At 55.2% G+C, this 16,451-nt stretch overlaps 1 protein-coding gene across 1 annotated transcript in view; it reads right to left on the bottom strand.

The window, feature by feature from the left end:
* LOC144605259 (plexin-A2-like) overlaps window positions 1-15,658 on the bottom strand; it is a 96,446-nt gene extending 80,788 nt beyond the window's left edge. Inside the window, exons 1-4 of the mRNA XM_078420352.1 lie at window positions 15,428-15,658; window positions 13,240-13,440; window positions 10,751-10,847; window positions 10,074-10,264 (exon numbers count right to left, since the gene is read on the bottom strand). Coding sequence (XP_078276478.1) covers window positions 10,074-10,264; window positions 10,751-10,847; window positions 13,240-13,440; window positions 15,428-15,658 — 720 coding nt within the window. The remainder of the gene's footprint in view (window positions 1-10,073; window positions 10,265-10,750; window positions 10,848-13,239; window positions 13,441-15,427) is intronic.
* Between the last annotated feature and the right edge of the window lie 793 nt (window positions 15,659-16,451).

Below are 16,451 nucleotides of genomic sequence, written 5' to 3'. Positions count from 1 at the left end.
AACGAGAAGCTGGTGCAGCTTGGGTGGGGGGAGGGGGAGAGAGAGGGGGAATGCCAGGCTACCTGAATAAGCGGGGGTTAGTCTTGTGGCTGATGTACATCTGTGGGTCCTACATCATTCTGACAGAATACTTTAATGAGCTATAAAACTCTGTCAGATAAACCAGAAAAATCTCCCTGGTTCAATCGTGCTTTTTAAAATCCAGCCCTTGCCGACAGACAGTGCTAATGGCTCGACAGTAAACACCTCACAATTTATGCAGAACTCCTGCTGCGAGGAGTAAATTGCTGCAGCAGACAGCAGTGGAGTCAGTACCTGTCACTGGCACTCACACATCCCACAGTCAGCAAATCCCAACTTCACCGTGTCCTCGAAATAACAGTGTTAATGCCCAGCGCCCACCCCAGCAATCCTTACAACCTGTACATCATCGCTGGCCTTCATTGCCATAGGATAGGAGTTACAGAGCAAGGAGGCCCTACTGCAGTTGTACAGGGCCCTGGTGAGACCACACCTGGAGTAACTGTGTGCAGTTGTACAGGGCTCTGGTGAGACCACACCTGGAGTACTGTGTGCAGTTGTACAGGGCTCTGGTGAGACCACACCTGGAGTACTGTGTGCAGTTGTACAGGGCCCTGGTGAGACCACACCTGGAGTACTGTGTGCAGTTGTACAGGGCCCTGGTGAGACCACACCTGGAGTGCTGTGTGCAGTTGTACAGAGCCCTGGTGAGACCACACCTGGTGTAACTGTGTGCAGTTGTACAGGGCCCTGGTGAGACCACACCTGGAGTAACTGTGTGCAGTTGTACAGGGCCCTGGTGAGACCACACCTGGAGTACTGTGTGCAGTTGTACAGGGCTCTGGTGAGACCACACCTGGAGTAACTGTGCAGTTGTACAGGGCCCTGGTGAGACCACACCTGGAGTATTGTGTGCAGTTTTGGTCTCCTAATTTGAGGAAGGACGTTATTGCTATTGAGGGCGTGCAGCGTATGTTCACCAGGTTAATTCCCGGGATGGCGGGACTGACATATGATGAAAGAATGGATCGACTGGGCTTGTATTCACTGGAATTTAGAAGGATGAGTGGGGATCTTATAGAAACATATAAAATTCTTAAGGGATTGGACAGGCTAGATGCAGGAAAAATGTTCCTGATGTTGGGGGAGTCCAGAACTAGGGGTTCCAGTTTAAGAATAAGGGGTCGGCCATTTAGGACTGAGATAAGGAAAAACTTCTTCACCCAGAGAGTTGTGAATCTGAGGGATTCTCTGCCACAGAAGGCAGTGGAGGCCAATTCACAGGATGTTTTCACGAGTTAGATTCAGCTCTTAGGGCTAACGGAATCAAGGGATATGGGGAGAAAGCAGGAACGGGGTACTGATTATGGATGATCAGCCATGATCATATTGAATGGCGGTGCTGGCTCGAAGGGCCGAATGGCCTCCTCCTGCACCTGTTTTCTATGTTTCTATTGCAGTGGCCAGTAGGCACCAGGCGCTGGGAGTGAGAGGGGTTGGGGCTCCAACATCCAGCGCTCCCCTCTCACCTCACACAGAGGCAGAGTTGGCAGTGGCTGAAGTGAGGGCAGGCTAGCAAGGCAGCGGGTCAGGCAGCATCTGTGGAGAACATGGATAGGTGACGTTTCACAGAGTGCTGGAGTAACTCAGCGGGTCAGGCAGCATCTGTGGAGAACATGGATAGGTGCCGTTTCGAGTCAGGACCTTTGTACGGGCCCTATCCATGTTCTCCTGAGATGCTGCCTCTCTGGTGCGTACCATCCCTCTGAGATACCACTCACCACCTGTTCCCAATTGGTCGGGAAGGCCTGGGTTTAAACAACGATGGGCATGTACAGCCTGGATAGAGTGGATGTGGAGAGGATGGTTCCACTAGTGGGAGAGTCTAGGACCAGAGGGCACAGCCTCAGAATTAAAGGATGTACCTTTTGAAAGGAGATGAGGAGGAATTTCTTTAGTCAGAGGGTGGTGAATCTGTGGGATTCTTTGACACAGATGTCTGTGGAGGCCACAAGTCAGTGGATATATTTAAGGCCGAGACAGACAGATTCTTGATCAGTGCGGGTGTCAAGGGTTATGGGGAGAAGGCAGGAGAATGGGGTTAGGAGGGAGAGATAGATCAGCCGTGATTGAATGGCGGAGTAGACTTGATGGGCTGAATGGCCTAATTCTGCTCCTATCACGTGTGTGAAACACTGCTAATGCAGAATGGACAGGTGGTCCAACAGTTCCCTCTGATCACCACGGTTATACCATCTCCATGCTGCCACACACGATTACTGAGAAGAACAGATCACGTAGACGCACAGAGTCTCGTGCCCAGAGTCGGGGAATCGAGGACCAGAGGACACAGGCTCAAGGTAAAGGGGAAAAGATTTAATAATAATCCGAGGGGGTAACCTTTCCACACAGAGGGTGGTGGGTGTATGGAACAAGCTGCCAGAGGAGGTGGTTGAGACAGGGACTATCGCAACGTATAAGAAACAGTTCGACAGGTTCATTGGACAGTTGGACAGGTACATGGATAGGACAGGTTTGGAGGGATATGGACCAAGCGCAGGCAGTTGAGACTAGTGTAGGTGGGACATGTTGGCCGGTATGGGCAAGTTGGGCCGAAGGGCCTGTTTCCACACTGTATCACTGTATCACTCTGTGAAGGGCCTGTTTCCACACTGTATCACTGTATCACTCTGTGAAGGGCCTGTTTCCACACTGTATCACTCTGTGAAGGGCCTGTTTCCACACTGTATCACTCTGTGAAGGGCCTGTTTCCACACTGTATCACTGTATCACTCTGTGAAGGGCCTGTTTCCACACTGTATCACTCTGTGAAGGGCCTGTTTCCACACTGTATCACTGTATCACTCTGTGAAGGGCCTGTTTCCACACTGTATCACTGTATCACTCTGTGAAGGGCCTGTTTCCACACTGTATCACTGTATCACTCTGTGACTCCATTGCATTCCTTTTAATATAAAAAGTCTTTATTTTCTGAATGACTGGAGCTGTTTTTTCTATTGCAGATCATCATTGACAAGTCCATCAGAGTGAATCTCTGCTGCTACATCCTTTATGTTGAGATCTTTATTCCTAAACCCTTTCAAAATTACCATTCTATTAGAATCCTCCTTGTAGACGTTGGGTAATGAAAGGGAACAGTTTGTGTAGGTAAGTTCCTAGTGGAGTTAGAAGTCAGATGGAGGCGGGATGCAACAGGCAATGCCACTTTCATCTGTCACTTGATCACGGCATCTCTTGCAGCCAGCCCGACAGTGGGAGACGTAAACGTTGCCACAACTCACCATCAGTCTGCTGTAGAACATGACAACCTGTCACTGGCAAATCCACTCACAGCGCAGAGAATGAAGGAACGCGACTGGAAATTCTTAACTTAACAAAAAACAAATGAGCCGCCGAAAGGGGAAAGTAGTGGAAGATGACACACCTAGAAGGTTCCTGCATCTTCCGGCCAACGTTCAGCTCGGTCTGGACCACCCCACGAGAGAATACCTAAAGGGCTTCCATTACCAGTGGGGTTCAGAAGGTCACAAGTGATAGGAGCAGAATTAGGCCATTCGGCCCAGCAAGGAAGCTGCAGACATGGCTAGAGTTTGGAGACTGAACATCATGTGGCTACATAGCAACATAGACAATAGGTGCAGGAGGAGGCCATTCAGCCCTTCCAGCCAGCACCGCCATTCAATATGATCATGGCTGATCATCCACAATCAGTACCCCGTTCCTGCTTTCTCCCCATATCCCTTGATTCCGTTAGCCCCAAGAGCTAAATCTAACTCTCTCATGAAAACATCCAGTGAATTGTCCTCCACTGCCCTCTGTGGCAGAGAATCCCACAGATTCACAACTCTCTGGGTGGGTGAGGTTGCCGGGGAGTGAATGGGGCTTGATCAGTGCGATGAAGTTACTGTGCCAGTCAGTGTGTGACACCAAGGGCAGGGAGCTCAGTGACAAGGGCTGTTCACTCTAGTTCAGGGGTCACTCTGAACACTGAGGCCTGTGGTCATCTGGACAGAGGAAGGCTGACCAGCGGTCCACCTTTGTGTAAAACCCTGACCCCTCAGGTTCCCATTACGGGGTAACTTTTCCACACAGAGGGTGGCGGGTGTACAGAACGAGCTGCCGGAGGAGGTAGTTGAGGCAGGGACTAATGCAACGTTTAAGAAGCATTTAGACAGGTGCATGAGGAGCAAGTAATGTTGAGCGGTGTTTAGTTTTGTTGACGATGTTATCAGTGAGCTTTGTCTTCACAGACCTGCGAGTGAGAATGTCAATGTCCTGTGCTCAGTACGAGTGACATTTCAACAGTCTCGTCTCCAGAAACATAAAGCCTCTCTCTTGCATTACAATTATTGTCCCCAAGGTAAGACAGCCAACATGTTCCTTCCACAATGCTGTTACAAGGCAGAGAATATCTCCTGTTGAAGCCTGCAATTGTTTTCCACATTTCTACAGGGGCCTTGCAGTAGTCTGAAGTTTTGAGTAAATTTTGTTCAGTTTAGTTTAGTTTAGAGACACATCACATAAACAGGCCCTTCGGCCCACCGAGTCCGTGCCGACCAGCGATCCCCACACACTAACACTATCCTACACACACTAGGGACAATTTTACATTTTATACCAAGCCAATTAACCTACAAACCTGCACGTCTTTGGAGCGTGGGAGGAAACTGAAGATCTCAGGGAAAACCCACGCAGGTCACGGGGAGAACGTACAAACTCCGTACAGATTTGAGGAAGGATATTCTTGCTATGGAGGGCGTGCAGCGTAGGTTCACTAGATTAATTCCCGGAATGGCGGGACTGTCGTATGTTGAAAGGCTGGAGCGATTGGGCTTGTATACACTGGAATTTAGAAGGATGAGGGGGGATCTTATTGAAACATATAAGATAATTAGGGGATTGGACACATTAGAGGCAGATAACATGTTCCCAATGTTGGGGGAGTCCAGAACAAGGGGCCACAGTTTGAGAATAAGGGGTAGGCCATTTAGAACGGAGATGAGGAAGAACTTTTTCAGTCAGAGGGTGGTGAAGGTGTGGAATTCTCTGCCTCAGAAGGCAGTGGAGGCCAGTTCGTTGGATGCTTTCAAGAGAGAGCTGGATAGAGCTCTTAAGGATAGCGGAGTGAGGGGGTATGGGGAGAAAGCAGGAACGGGGTACTGATTGATAGTGATCAGCCATGATCGCATTGAATGGCGGTGCTGGCTCGAAGGGCTGAATGGCCTACTCCTGCACCTATTGTCTATTGTCTATTGTCTATTGTCTATTGACAGCGCCCGTAGTCGGGGTGGAACCCGGGTCTCTGGCGCTGTGAGGCAGCAGCTCTACCCGCTGCACCACCGTGCCACTGAGAAGATCTCTTCCCCACAGCTGTGGAGAGAGACGGGGACTCCAGTCCCGCACTCTTTGTCATTTAAAAACATTCACTGCAAATGCCCAAGACAGGCCAGGGCTCTGAAGGTGGTTTATTGATGAAGATTAATGCAACCTCAATGGGCATGTCCACACGATCCATCACACAAACTGTGCATCTGATCTTATTTTAGGTACTCTAATAATTTGAGATTTGCACTAAAAATAATGAGGAAAATGTGGACAGAGATGGACTGTTATGGCTTTAATTGATCGGTGGAGGTTTCCTCTCCACAGAAGTGAATGATTGGTGTTGGCCGACTGGTGTAAAAGAGCCACAACTCACAGGGTTATAGGTGAGTGTGAGTAATATGTGTGATGGATACTACACCTTACCTGTGAACTCACGGGGTTACAGGTGAGCATGAGTAATGGCTGCCTAGTGCATGTGTGATGGATATTACACCTTACCTGTGAACTCACGGGGTTGCAGGTGAGCATGAGTAATGGCTGCCTAGTGCATGTGTGATGGATACTACACCTTACCTGTGAACTCACGGGGTTACAGGTGAGTGTGAGTAATGTGTGTGATGGATACTACAGCTTACCTGTGAACTCACGGGGTTACAGGTGTGCATGAGTAATGGCTGCCTAGTGCATTGTGTGATGGATTCCACACCTTACTTGTGAACTCAAGCACAGCCCCCACTTACACACCACTCTCAGCCAATTTAACACAGGACACACATCTGCCAGTTCTCCAGCATTTAGCCTCAGTCACTTGTTATAAGGTCACACGTGATGGGAGCAGAATCAGGCCATTCGGCCCATCTAGTCCACTCTGCCATTCAATCATGGCTGATCTATCTCTCCCTCCCAACCCCATTCTCCTGCCTTCTCCCCATAAGTTGTCACCCCACAAACATTGTGACAGGCGTGCAGGGCATATTAAGGAAGGAGCCCTGGGGGGGGGGGGCGGGAGTGGGACAACTGCCTACATCCTTGGGGGGGGGGTCTCGGGTCAAGGGAAGTCCTCATCCCAGGATAAACCCAGGCTGGACTGGGAACACTGGGAGTTTCATCCTGTTATCCCGGTTGAAGCCCGGCTGTGGTCAGCCACACTCTCTGCCCCACAGCTCATCGAGTCAGAGTCATAGTGACACAGTGTGGGAACAGGCCCTTCAGCCCAACTCGCCCACACCAGCCAACATGTCCCAGTTACCCTCACCCCACCTGCCCAGCTGTGCAAAACCAGACTGCCATCAGGCCTGGCGAGAGTGGATGTGGAGAGGATGTTTCCACTAGTGGGAGAGTCTAGGACCAGAGGGCACAGCCTCAGAATTAAAGGGCGTTCTTTTAGAAAGGAGGTGAGGAGGAATTTCTTTAGTCAGAGGGCGGTGAATCTGTGGGATTCTTTGCCACACACGGCTGTGGAGGACACAAGTCAGTGGATATTTTTAAGGCAGAGATTGATTCTTGATTAGTGCGGGTGTCTGGGGTTATGGGGAGAAGGCTGGAGAATGGGGTTAGGAGGGAGAGATAGATCAACCGTGATTGAATGGCAGAGTAGACTTGATGGGCCGAATGGCCTAATTCTACTCCTATCACTTATGACCTTATGGTCATCCCAGTGGCCATCTTCTGGACAACGTACGGACGCATCCATTCATTCACATCGCCCAGACTGACCCGGGTTCGATCCCGACTACGGGCGCCGTCTGTATGGAGTTTGTACGTTCTCCCCGTGACCTGCGCCCAGTGGGTGTAGGATAGTGTTAATGTGCGGGGATCGCTGGTCGGCGCGCACACGGTGGGCCGAAGGGCCTGTTTCCGCACTGTATCTCTGAACTAAAGATTCCTGGGTTGTGTTCTCTCTATCCGTGACGTTCCCCCAAGCTTTCTGTGAGGAGGTTCCCCGGTAAATAGCAGAACCTGTAAACAATTATAAAACACCCGTCCAAGGGTTCGCCGGCCTTTACAACCCAGACTGTCCACAACAAATGATATGGACACAGTAAGCTGGGCCTGATGTGAAACGGTGGCAAGATGGCATGGTCTCAGTGGGCTGTTCTGAACTGACCACCGGATTAGAAACTTAGAAACATAGACAATAGGTGCAGGAGTAGGCTATTAGCCCTTCCAGCCAGCACCGCCATTCAATATGATCATGGCTGATCATCCACAATCTGAAGAAGGGTCTCGACCCAAAACGTCACCCATTCCTTCTCTCCCGAGATGCTGCCTGACCTGCTAAATTACCCCAGCATTTTGTGTCTACCTTCGATTTAAATCAGCATCTGCAGTTTTTTTCCTACACATCCACAATCAGTACCCCGTTCCTGCTTTCTCCCCATATCCCTTGATTCCGTTAGCCCGCAGAGCTAAATCCAGCTCTCTCTTGAAAACATCCAGTGAATCGGCCTCCACTGCCTTCTGTGGCAGAGAATTCCACAGATTCACAACTCTCTGGGTGAAGAGGATTTTCATCATCTCCGTCCTAAATGGCCGACCCCTTATTCTTAAACTGTGGCCCCTGGTTCTGGACTCCCCCAACATCAGGAACATGTTTCCTGCATCTAGCCTGTCCAATCCCTTAAGAATTTGATATGTTTCTATAAGATCCCCACTCATCCTTCTAAATTCCAGTGAATACAAGCCCAGTCGACCCATTCTTTCATCGTATGTCAGTCCCACTATCCCGGGGATTAACCTGGTGAACATATTTTTTGTTGTCATGGAAGGAAACAAACGAGGTATTTGAAGCATGTTTGTGCACTGGGTTGGTGCAGGTAGCCGGGCAGTGGTGACTGCAGGTAGCCGGGCAGGGGTGACTGCAGGTAGCTGGGCAGTGGTGACTGCAGGTAGCCGGGCTGTGGTGACTGCAGGTAGCTGGGCAGTGGTGACTGCAGGTAGCCGGGCTGTGGTGACTGCAGGTAGCCGGGCAGGGGTGACATGTATGTGCGCTGGGTTGGTGCAGGTAGCCGGGCAGGGGTGACATGTCTGTGCGCTGGGTTGGTGCAGGTAGCCGGGCAGGGGTGACATGTATGTGCGCTGGGTTGGTGCAGGTAGCCGGGCAGGGGTGACATGTATGTGCGCTGGGTTGGTGCAGGTAGCCGGGCAGGGGTGACATGTATGTGCGCTGGGTTGGTGCAGGTAGCCGGGCAGGGGTGACATGTATGTGCGCTGGGTTGGTGCAGGTAGCCGGGCAGGGGTGACTGTGAGTTACCTGTTGCTGCAGCTACATTTATATAATGAGTCAATCAATTTGAACTAATTAGATCTTGCACACTGAACAGAGTTTAATTAAGGTTGTGCATCAGTGCAGAATAAGTGGGGCCAGAGCGCAGGAGTTGCTGACTGGTGGATCGTGCAGTGTGGTGATGGAGTTCTGCACCAAGTTATTACGAGACCACAGGCAGTTTGTCCAGCACAGCAATGGCCCCTCGTCCACAGGGGCAGTGGGGCTTGACCAGCTGTGCTGACCCATGGGGCAGTGGGGCATGACCAGCTGTGCTGACCCATGGGGCAGTGGGGCTTGACCAGCTGTGCTGACCCATGGGGCAGTGGGGCTTGACCAGCTGTGCTGACCCATGGGGCAGTGAGGCTTGACCAGCTGTGCTGACCCACGGGGCAGTGGGGTTTGACCAGCTGTGTTGACCCATGGGGCAGTGGGGCTTGACCAGCTGTGCTGACCCATGGGGCAGTGAGGCTTGACCAGCTGTGCTGACCCACGGGGAAGTGGGGTTTGACCAGCTGTGTTGACCCATGGGGCAGTGGGGCTTGACCAGCTGTGCTGACCCATGGGGCCACGGGGCTTGTCCAGCTGTGCTGACCCATGGGGCCGCGGGGCTTGACCAGCTGTGCTGACCCATGGGGTAGTGGGGCATGGCCGGCTTCTGCTTGAAGGAGAGATGGACCAGGTTGGGAGGGGATTTACATTTGTGTCCATCATTGTCACCTGGACCGAGGTACAGTGAAAAGCTTTGCGCTGCGTGCGATCCAAACCAATCAGATAATGCCACACATAAATACAATCAGGTCAAACAAGTCCAACAGGTGGAGCAAAGGGGGAGATACAGACGGCAGAATATAGTTCTCAGCATCGTACAAAGTCCAATGTCCACAATGGGGTCGAGGTGAATCGGACAGGACCCCAGCTTATGGAAGGGCCGTTCACAAGCCTGATCACAGAGGGGAAGATGCTGTCCCTGAGTCTGGTGGTGCGCGCTTCACAGCTTCTGTACCTTCTGCTGGAGGGGAGCGTGGAGGAGAGGGGATGACCAGGGTGGGGCAGTGGTGACTGCAGGTAGCCGGGCAGTGGTGACTGCAGGTATCCGGGCAGGGTCATCAGACCAGGCACGTTCCCTCAGGTGGCAGAGAGAGTGGTGAACGGGCACTGACCCAGGGGCCAGTGGCTGTAGGTGGGCACCTACCTGTGTGATGAGGGGGTGGGGGCCAGTGGCTGTAGGTGGGCACCTACCTGTGTGATGCGGGGGTGGGCACCTACCTGTGTGATGCGAGGGTGGGGGCCAGTGAGCTGTGGGTGGGCACCTACCTGTGTGATGAGGGGGTGGGGGAGAGGTGGGCACCTACCTGTGTGATGCGGGGGTGGGGGGGGAGGCTGTACCTACCTGTGTGATGCAAGGGTGGGGGCCAGTGAGCTGTGGGTGGGCACCTACCTGTGTGATGCGAGGGTGGGCACACTTGGCATTGCTGCTGGCCAGGCTGAGCCAGGGGGATGCGCGTGTGTAGCATTGTTGCTTCAGGCTGCATCGCTGCTCAGACTGGCACCAGCCGCATTCAAACTTCTGGTTGGCCTTGAGGCACAAACCGCAGCTCTCCCGCAACGCCTCGCACTTGTACAGGTGAACTGTAATCACAGACGGGGACAGTGTCAGAGTCCACAACACAAACTCTGCACCAGGTGTCAAACACTGTGACGTTTCACAGAGTGCTGGAGTAACTCAGTGGGTCAGGCAGCATTTGTGGGGAACATGGATTGGTGACGTTTCGGGTCGAAACCCTTCTTCAGACCAGACCCCAAACATCACCCATTCCTTCTCCCCACAGACGCTGCCTGTCCTGCTGAGTTACTCCAGCACTTTGTGTTTATCTTCGGTTTAAACCAGCACCTGCAGTTCCTTGCTCCACGTCCCATCGCAGAGTATCTCCAGCACTGAAGCTCCCACCCTGGGAACCAGTGTTCACAGTGCACCTGCCCATTGACCACGAGGTCTGTGTGTGGGCCGGGAGGTGACCCACACTGCCCCTTGTCCAGCGGCCTGGCATATTGAGTGGGGACGGTCACACTCCTACCTGTGATGTTGGTGTGTAGTGAAGGGACGGTCACTCCTACCTGTGATGTTGGCCGGATTGTCAATGATGAAATTCCCATTCCACACCACGGAGAAACGGATCAGCAGGTCACTGAGGTCCCCAGCATCATAGTGGTACTGTAACAGGAACACGTGGTCAGTGTGGAGCCAGTGGTCAGTGTGGGGCCAGTGGTCAGTGTGGGGCCAGTGGTCAGTGTGGGGCCAGTGGTCAGTGTGGGGCCAGTGGTCAGTGTGGAGCCAGTGGTCAGTGTGGGGCCAGTGGTCAGTGGGGGGCCAGTGGTCAGTGTGGGGCCAGTGGTCAGTGTGGGGCCAGTGGTCAGTGTGGAGCCAGTGGTCAGTGTGGGGCCAGTGGTCAGTGTGGAGCCAGTGGTCAGTGGTCAGTGTGGGGCCAGTGATCAGTGTGGGGCCAGTGGTCAGTGTGGGGCCAGTGGTCTGTGTGGGGCCAGTGGTCAGTGTGGAGCCAGTGGTCAGTGTGGGCCAGTGGTCAGTGTGGGGCCAGTGGTCAGTGTGGGGCCAGTGGTCAGTGAGGGGCCAGTGGTCAGTGTGGGGCCAGTGGTCAGTGTGGGGCCAGTGGTCAGTGTGGGGCCAGTGGTCAGTGTGGGGCCAGTGGTCAGTGTGGGGCCAGTGGTCAGTGTGGGGCCAGTGGTCAGTGTGGGGCCAGTGGTCAGTGTGGGCCAGTGGTCAGTGTGGGGCCAGTGGTCAGTGTGGGGCCAGTGGTCAGTGTGGGGCAACAGGTCAGTGTGGAGCCAGTGGTCAGTGTGGGCCAGTGGTCAGTGTGGAGCCAATGGTCAGTGTGGAGCCAGTGGTCAGTGTGGGGCCAGTGGTCAGTGTGGGGCCAGTGGTCAGTGTGGGGCCAGTGGTCAGTGTGGGGCAGTGGTCAGTGTGGGGCCAGTGGTCAGTGTGGGGCAGTGGTCAGTGTGGGTCAGTGGTCAGTGTGGGGCTAGTGGTCAGTGTGGGTCAGTGGTCAGTGTGGGGCCAGTGGTCAGTGTGGGTCAGTGGTCAGTGTGGGTCAGTGGTCAGTGTGGGGCCAGTGGTCAGTGTGGGTCAGTGGTCAGTGTGGAGCCAGTGGTCAGGGAGAAGGGGAGAAGGAGAGAGAGAGAGGGAGTGAGGGAGGGAGAGGGAGGGAGAGAGGGAGGGAGCGGCCGAGGCAGGGAGGGAGGGGCCGGGGGGAGGGGAAAGAGGGAGGGAGGGAGTGGGGTGAGGGGGGGGAGAGTGGAGGGAGGGAGCGAGGGAGTGTGGGGGAGGGAGGGAGGGAGGGAGGAAGGGAGAGAGGGAGGGAGGGAGGGAGAGAAGGAGGGAGGGAGGGAGGGAGGGAGGGGGAGAGAGGGAGGGAGGGAGGGAGGGAGGGAGGGAGGGAGGGAGGGAGGGAGGGAGGGAGGGAGGGAGCGGGAGGGAGCAGGGCGAGGGAGGGAGGGAGGGAGGGAGGGAGCGGGGTGAGGGGGGGAGAGTGGAGGGAGGGAGCGAGGGAGTGTGGGGGAGGGAGGGAGGGAGGGAGGGAGGGAGGGAGGGAGGGAGGGAGAGAGGGAGGGAGGGAGGGAGAGAGGGAGGGAGGGAGGGAGGGAGGGAGGGAGGGAGGGAGGGAGGGAGGGAGCGGGAGGGAGCAGGGCGAGGGAGGGAGGGAGGGAGGGAGCGGGAGGGAGCAGGACGAGGGAGGGAGGGAGGGAGGGAGGGAGGGAGGGAGGGAGGGAGGAAGCGGGAGGGAGCAGGACGAGGGAGGGAGGGAGGGAGGGAGGGAGGGAGGGAGCGGGAGGGAGCAGGACGAGGGAGGGAGGGAGGGAGGGAGGGAGGGAGGGAGGGAGGGAGGGAGGGAGCGGGAGGGAGCAGGACGAGGGAGGGAGGGAGGGAGGGAGGGAGGGAGGGAGGGAGGGAGGGAGGGAGCGGGAGGGAGCAGGACGAGGGAGGGAGGGAGGGAGGGAGGGAGGGAGGGAGGGAGGGAGGGGAGGGAGCAGGACGAGGAGGGAGGGAGGGAGGGAGGGAGGGAGGGAGGGAGCGGGAGGGAGCAGGACGAGGGAGGGAGGGAGGGAGGGAGGGAGGGAGGGAGGGAGGGGAGGGAGCAGGACGAGGGAGGGAGGGAGGGAGGGAGGGAGGGAGGGAGGGGAGGGAGGGAGGGAGGGAGCGGGAGGGAGCAGGACGAGGGAGGGAGGGAGGGAGGGAGGGAGGGAGGGAGGGAGGGAGGGAGGGAGGGAGGGAGGGAGGGAGGGAGGGAGGGGAGGGAGCAGGACGAGGGAGGGAGGGAGGGAGGGAGGGAGGGGAGGGAGCAGGACGAGGGAGGGAGGGAGGGAGGGAGGGAGGGAGGGAGGGAGGGAGGGGAGGGAGCAGGACGAGGGAGGGAGGGAGGGAGGGAGGGAGGGGAGGGAGGGAGGGAGAGAGGGAGGGAGGGAGGGAGAGAGGGAGGGAGGGAGGGAGGGAGGGAGGGAGGGAGGGAGGGAGGGAGGGAGCGGGAGGGAGCAGGGCGAGGGAGGGAGGGAGGGAGGGAGAGACAGAGTGGGGGGAGTGGTCAGGTACGTACCGAGCTGTTCTGACACTGGACACTAGAGCTGTTGAATCGTAGAGCTGGCACTCGCTGCCTCTCCCCCTGGACGACCAGAACGCACTCGTAGCCGCGCTGCCCGGACTGGGGCTGCGGAAGGTTCCGGGCTCTCAGCGTGATTGGCTTCACCTCCCCCACAGGGATGAGGATCTCGCTGGAGGGCACCAGCTGTGGGCAATCCTGCACAGGGGGCAAGGAGGAAGGTCAGCCCCAGAGACCCGGGTTCCATCCCGACCACGGACGCTGTCTGTACGGAGTTTGTACGTTCTCCCCGTGACCTGCGTGGGTTTTCTCTGGGACGTGCAGGTTTGTAGGTTCATTGGCTCGGTGTGTAAGTGTAAATTGCAGTGTGTGTGGGATAGTGTTAGTGTGCGGGGATCGCTGGTCGGCACGGACTCGGTGGGCCGAAGGGCCTGTTTCCACGCTGTATCTCTAAACTAAACTAACTTTGCACTTTGTGTAGCTGGATTGTATTGGTCACGATGCCTGCTTGTCCTCCAGCACAGACTCACATGCAGACTAGACAGCTTTAAACAACTCCAGTGGAGTCTGGCAACCTCAGACAGTAACCTCTGCCTGAACCACAATCTCACACACGTGGAATCCAGGAATGTACCTTGTGTTTCTGTATCTTTCAAACAAAGCAACTCTGTGGGGGAAATCACACAACTGCTGCACTAGTAACAGTGACAGAGAGGTGAGGAATTTCACAGAGTAATATTGCTAATCCCCCTCAGGATAAGGCCTGACCAACGACTTAACCCACAACACGCACACAGCCTCTTGCCCAGAGTAGGGGAATCGAGAACCAGACGACATAGGTTTAAAATGAGGGGGGGATGTTTTAATAGGAAGCTGAGGGGTCACCTTTTTACACAGAGGGTGGTGGGTGTATGGAACGAGCTGCTGGAGCAGGGAGTTGGGCAGGGACTATCACAATATTAAGAAACGTTTGGACAGGTACATGGATAGGACAGGTTTAGATGGATATGGGCCAAATGTGGGCAGGTGGGACTAGTGTTGATGGGGCATGTTGGCCGGTGTGGGCAGGTGGGACTAGTGTAGATGGGGCATGTTGGTCAGTGTGGGCAGGTGGGACTAGTGTAGATGGGGCATGTTGGCCGGTGTGGGCGGGTGGGACTAGTGTAGATGGGGAATGTTGGTCGGTGTGGGCGGGTGGGACTAGTGTAGATGGGGCATGTTGGTCAGTGTGGGCGGGTGGGACTAGTGTAGATGGGGCATGTTGGTCGGTGTGGGCAGGTGGGACTAGTGTAGATGGGGCATGTTGGTCGGTGTGGGCAGGTGGGACTAGTGTAGATGGGGCATGTTGGTCGGTGTGGGCAGGTGGGACTAGTGTAGATGGGGCATGTTGGTCGGTGTGGGCAGGTGGGACTAGTGTAGATGGGGCATGTTGGTCGGTGTGGGCAGGTGGGACTAGTGTAGATGGGGCATGTTGGTCGGTGTGGGCAGGTGGGACTAGTGTAGATGGGGCATGTTGGTCGGTGTGGGCAGGTGGGACTAGTGTAGATGGGGCATGTTGGTCGGTGTGGGCAGGTGGGACTAGTGTAGATGGGGCATGTTGGTCGGTGTGGGCGGGTGGGACTAGTGTAGATGGGGCATGTTGGTCGGTGTGGGCGGGTGGGACTAGTGTAGATGGGGCATGTTGGTCGGTGTGGGCGGGTGGGACTAGTGTAGATGGGGCATGTTGGTCGGTGTGGGCAGGTTGGGCTGAAGGGCCTGTTTCCACACTCTGTGAGTCTATGATAAGCCTCCTCTGACAGATCGATGAGTTTATAAGGGTCACTGGCTTCACGTTTCTGTCAGCATCTCTCTCTCCCTCTCCACTCACTTCCTCAGTCCCAGTTCTGAGTCTCTAGTGCTGATCTTGTTATTGTGGACAGACACAAAAAGCTGGAGTAACTCAGCGGGACAGGCAGCGTCTGTGGAGAGAAGGAATGGGTGACGTTTTGGGGTTGAGACCCTTATTCACGACCTAATACGTCACCCATTCCTTCTGTCCAGAGATGCTGCCTGTCCCGCTGAGTTACTCCAGCACTTTGTGTCTGTCTTCGGTTTAAACCGGCACCTGCAGTTCCTTCCTGCACATTTTGTTATTGTTGCTTTGACAAATAAATATTTGCAGGGAGTGATGCTTCATTCAGCATGCCTCGAGGGTTTGCGTGTGGAGCCCGTGTTCCTGCCTCGAGGGTATGCGTGTGGAGCCCGTGTTCCTGCCTCGAGGGTTTGCGTGTGGAGCCCGTGTGCCTGCCTCGAGGGTTTGCGTGTGGAGCCCGTGTTCCTGCCTCGAGGGTTTGCGTGTGGAGCCCGTGTTCCTGCCTCGAGGGTTTGCGTGTAGAGCCCGTGTTACTGCACACGGAGGGAGGCTGGTTGTGATCATTATCTCCAACAAAAGATGCATTCAGTGGTTGCATAAATTTCCATGGATTAACATAAGGAGATAGCAGTTGTGTAGTTGCTGATATTTGTTGGCTCGTGTCTGTCTACTGGGGCTGTGTGTATGTAGGGTAGTGTTAGTGTGTGGGGATCACTGGTCAGTGTGTGTGTGTGGGATAGTGTTAGTGTGTGGGGATCACTGGTCAGTGTGTGTGTGTGGGATAGTGTTAGTGTGTGGGGATCGCTGGTCAGTGTGTGTGGGATAGTGTTAGTGTGTGGGGATCGCTGGTCAGTGTGTGTGGGATAGTGTTAGTGTGTGGGGATCACCGGTCAGTGTGTGTGTGTGGGATAGTGTTAGTGTGTGGGGATCACTGGTCAGTGTGTGTGGGATAGTGTTAGTGTGTGGGGATCACTGGTCAGTGTGTGTGGGATAGTGTTAGTGTGTGGGGATCACTGGTCAGTGTGTGTGGGATAGTGTTAGTGTGTGGGGATCACCGGTCAGTGTGTGTGTGTGGGATAGTGTTAGTGTGTGGGGATCACTGGTCAGTGTGTGTGGGATAGTGTTAGTGAGCGGGGATCACCGGTCAGTGTGTGTGTGTGGGATAGTGTTAGTGTGTGGGGATCGCTGGTCGGCGCGGACGCGGGGGGCCGAAGGGCCTGTTTCCGTGCTGTGTCTCTAAACTAAACTAAAAGCATAGAATGGTCCCGTCTGCAAACACTCCATGTGCCCATTACAGACGGGGAGGGGGAGGGGAGCGGGGGTATATGGGAGGGGGGTGTCGGGGGAGGGGGGTGTC

Source organism: Rhinoraja longicauda, chromosome 24 (assembly GCF_053455715.1).
Source record: "Rhinoraja longicauda isolate Sanriku21f chromosome 24, sRhiLon1.1, whole genome shotgun sequence".
Lineage (NCBI taxonomy): Eukaryota > Metazoa > Chordata > Chondrichthyes > Rajiformes > Arhynchobatidae > Rhinoraja > Rhinoraja longicauda.
This window is presented reverse-complemented; position numbering and strand designations above follow the sequence as displayed.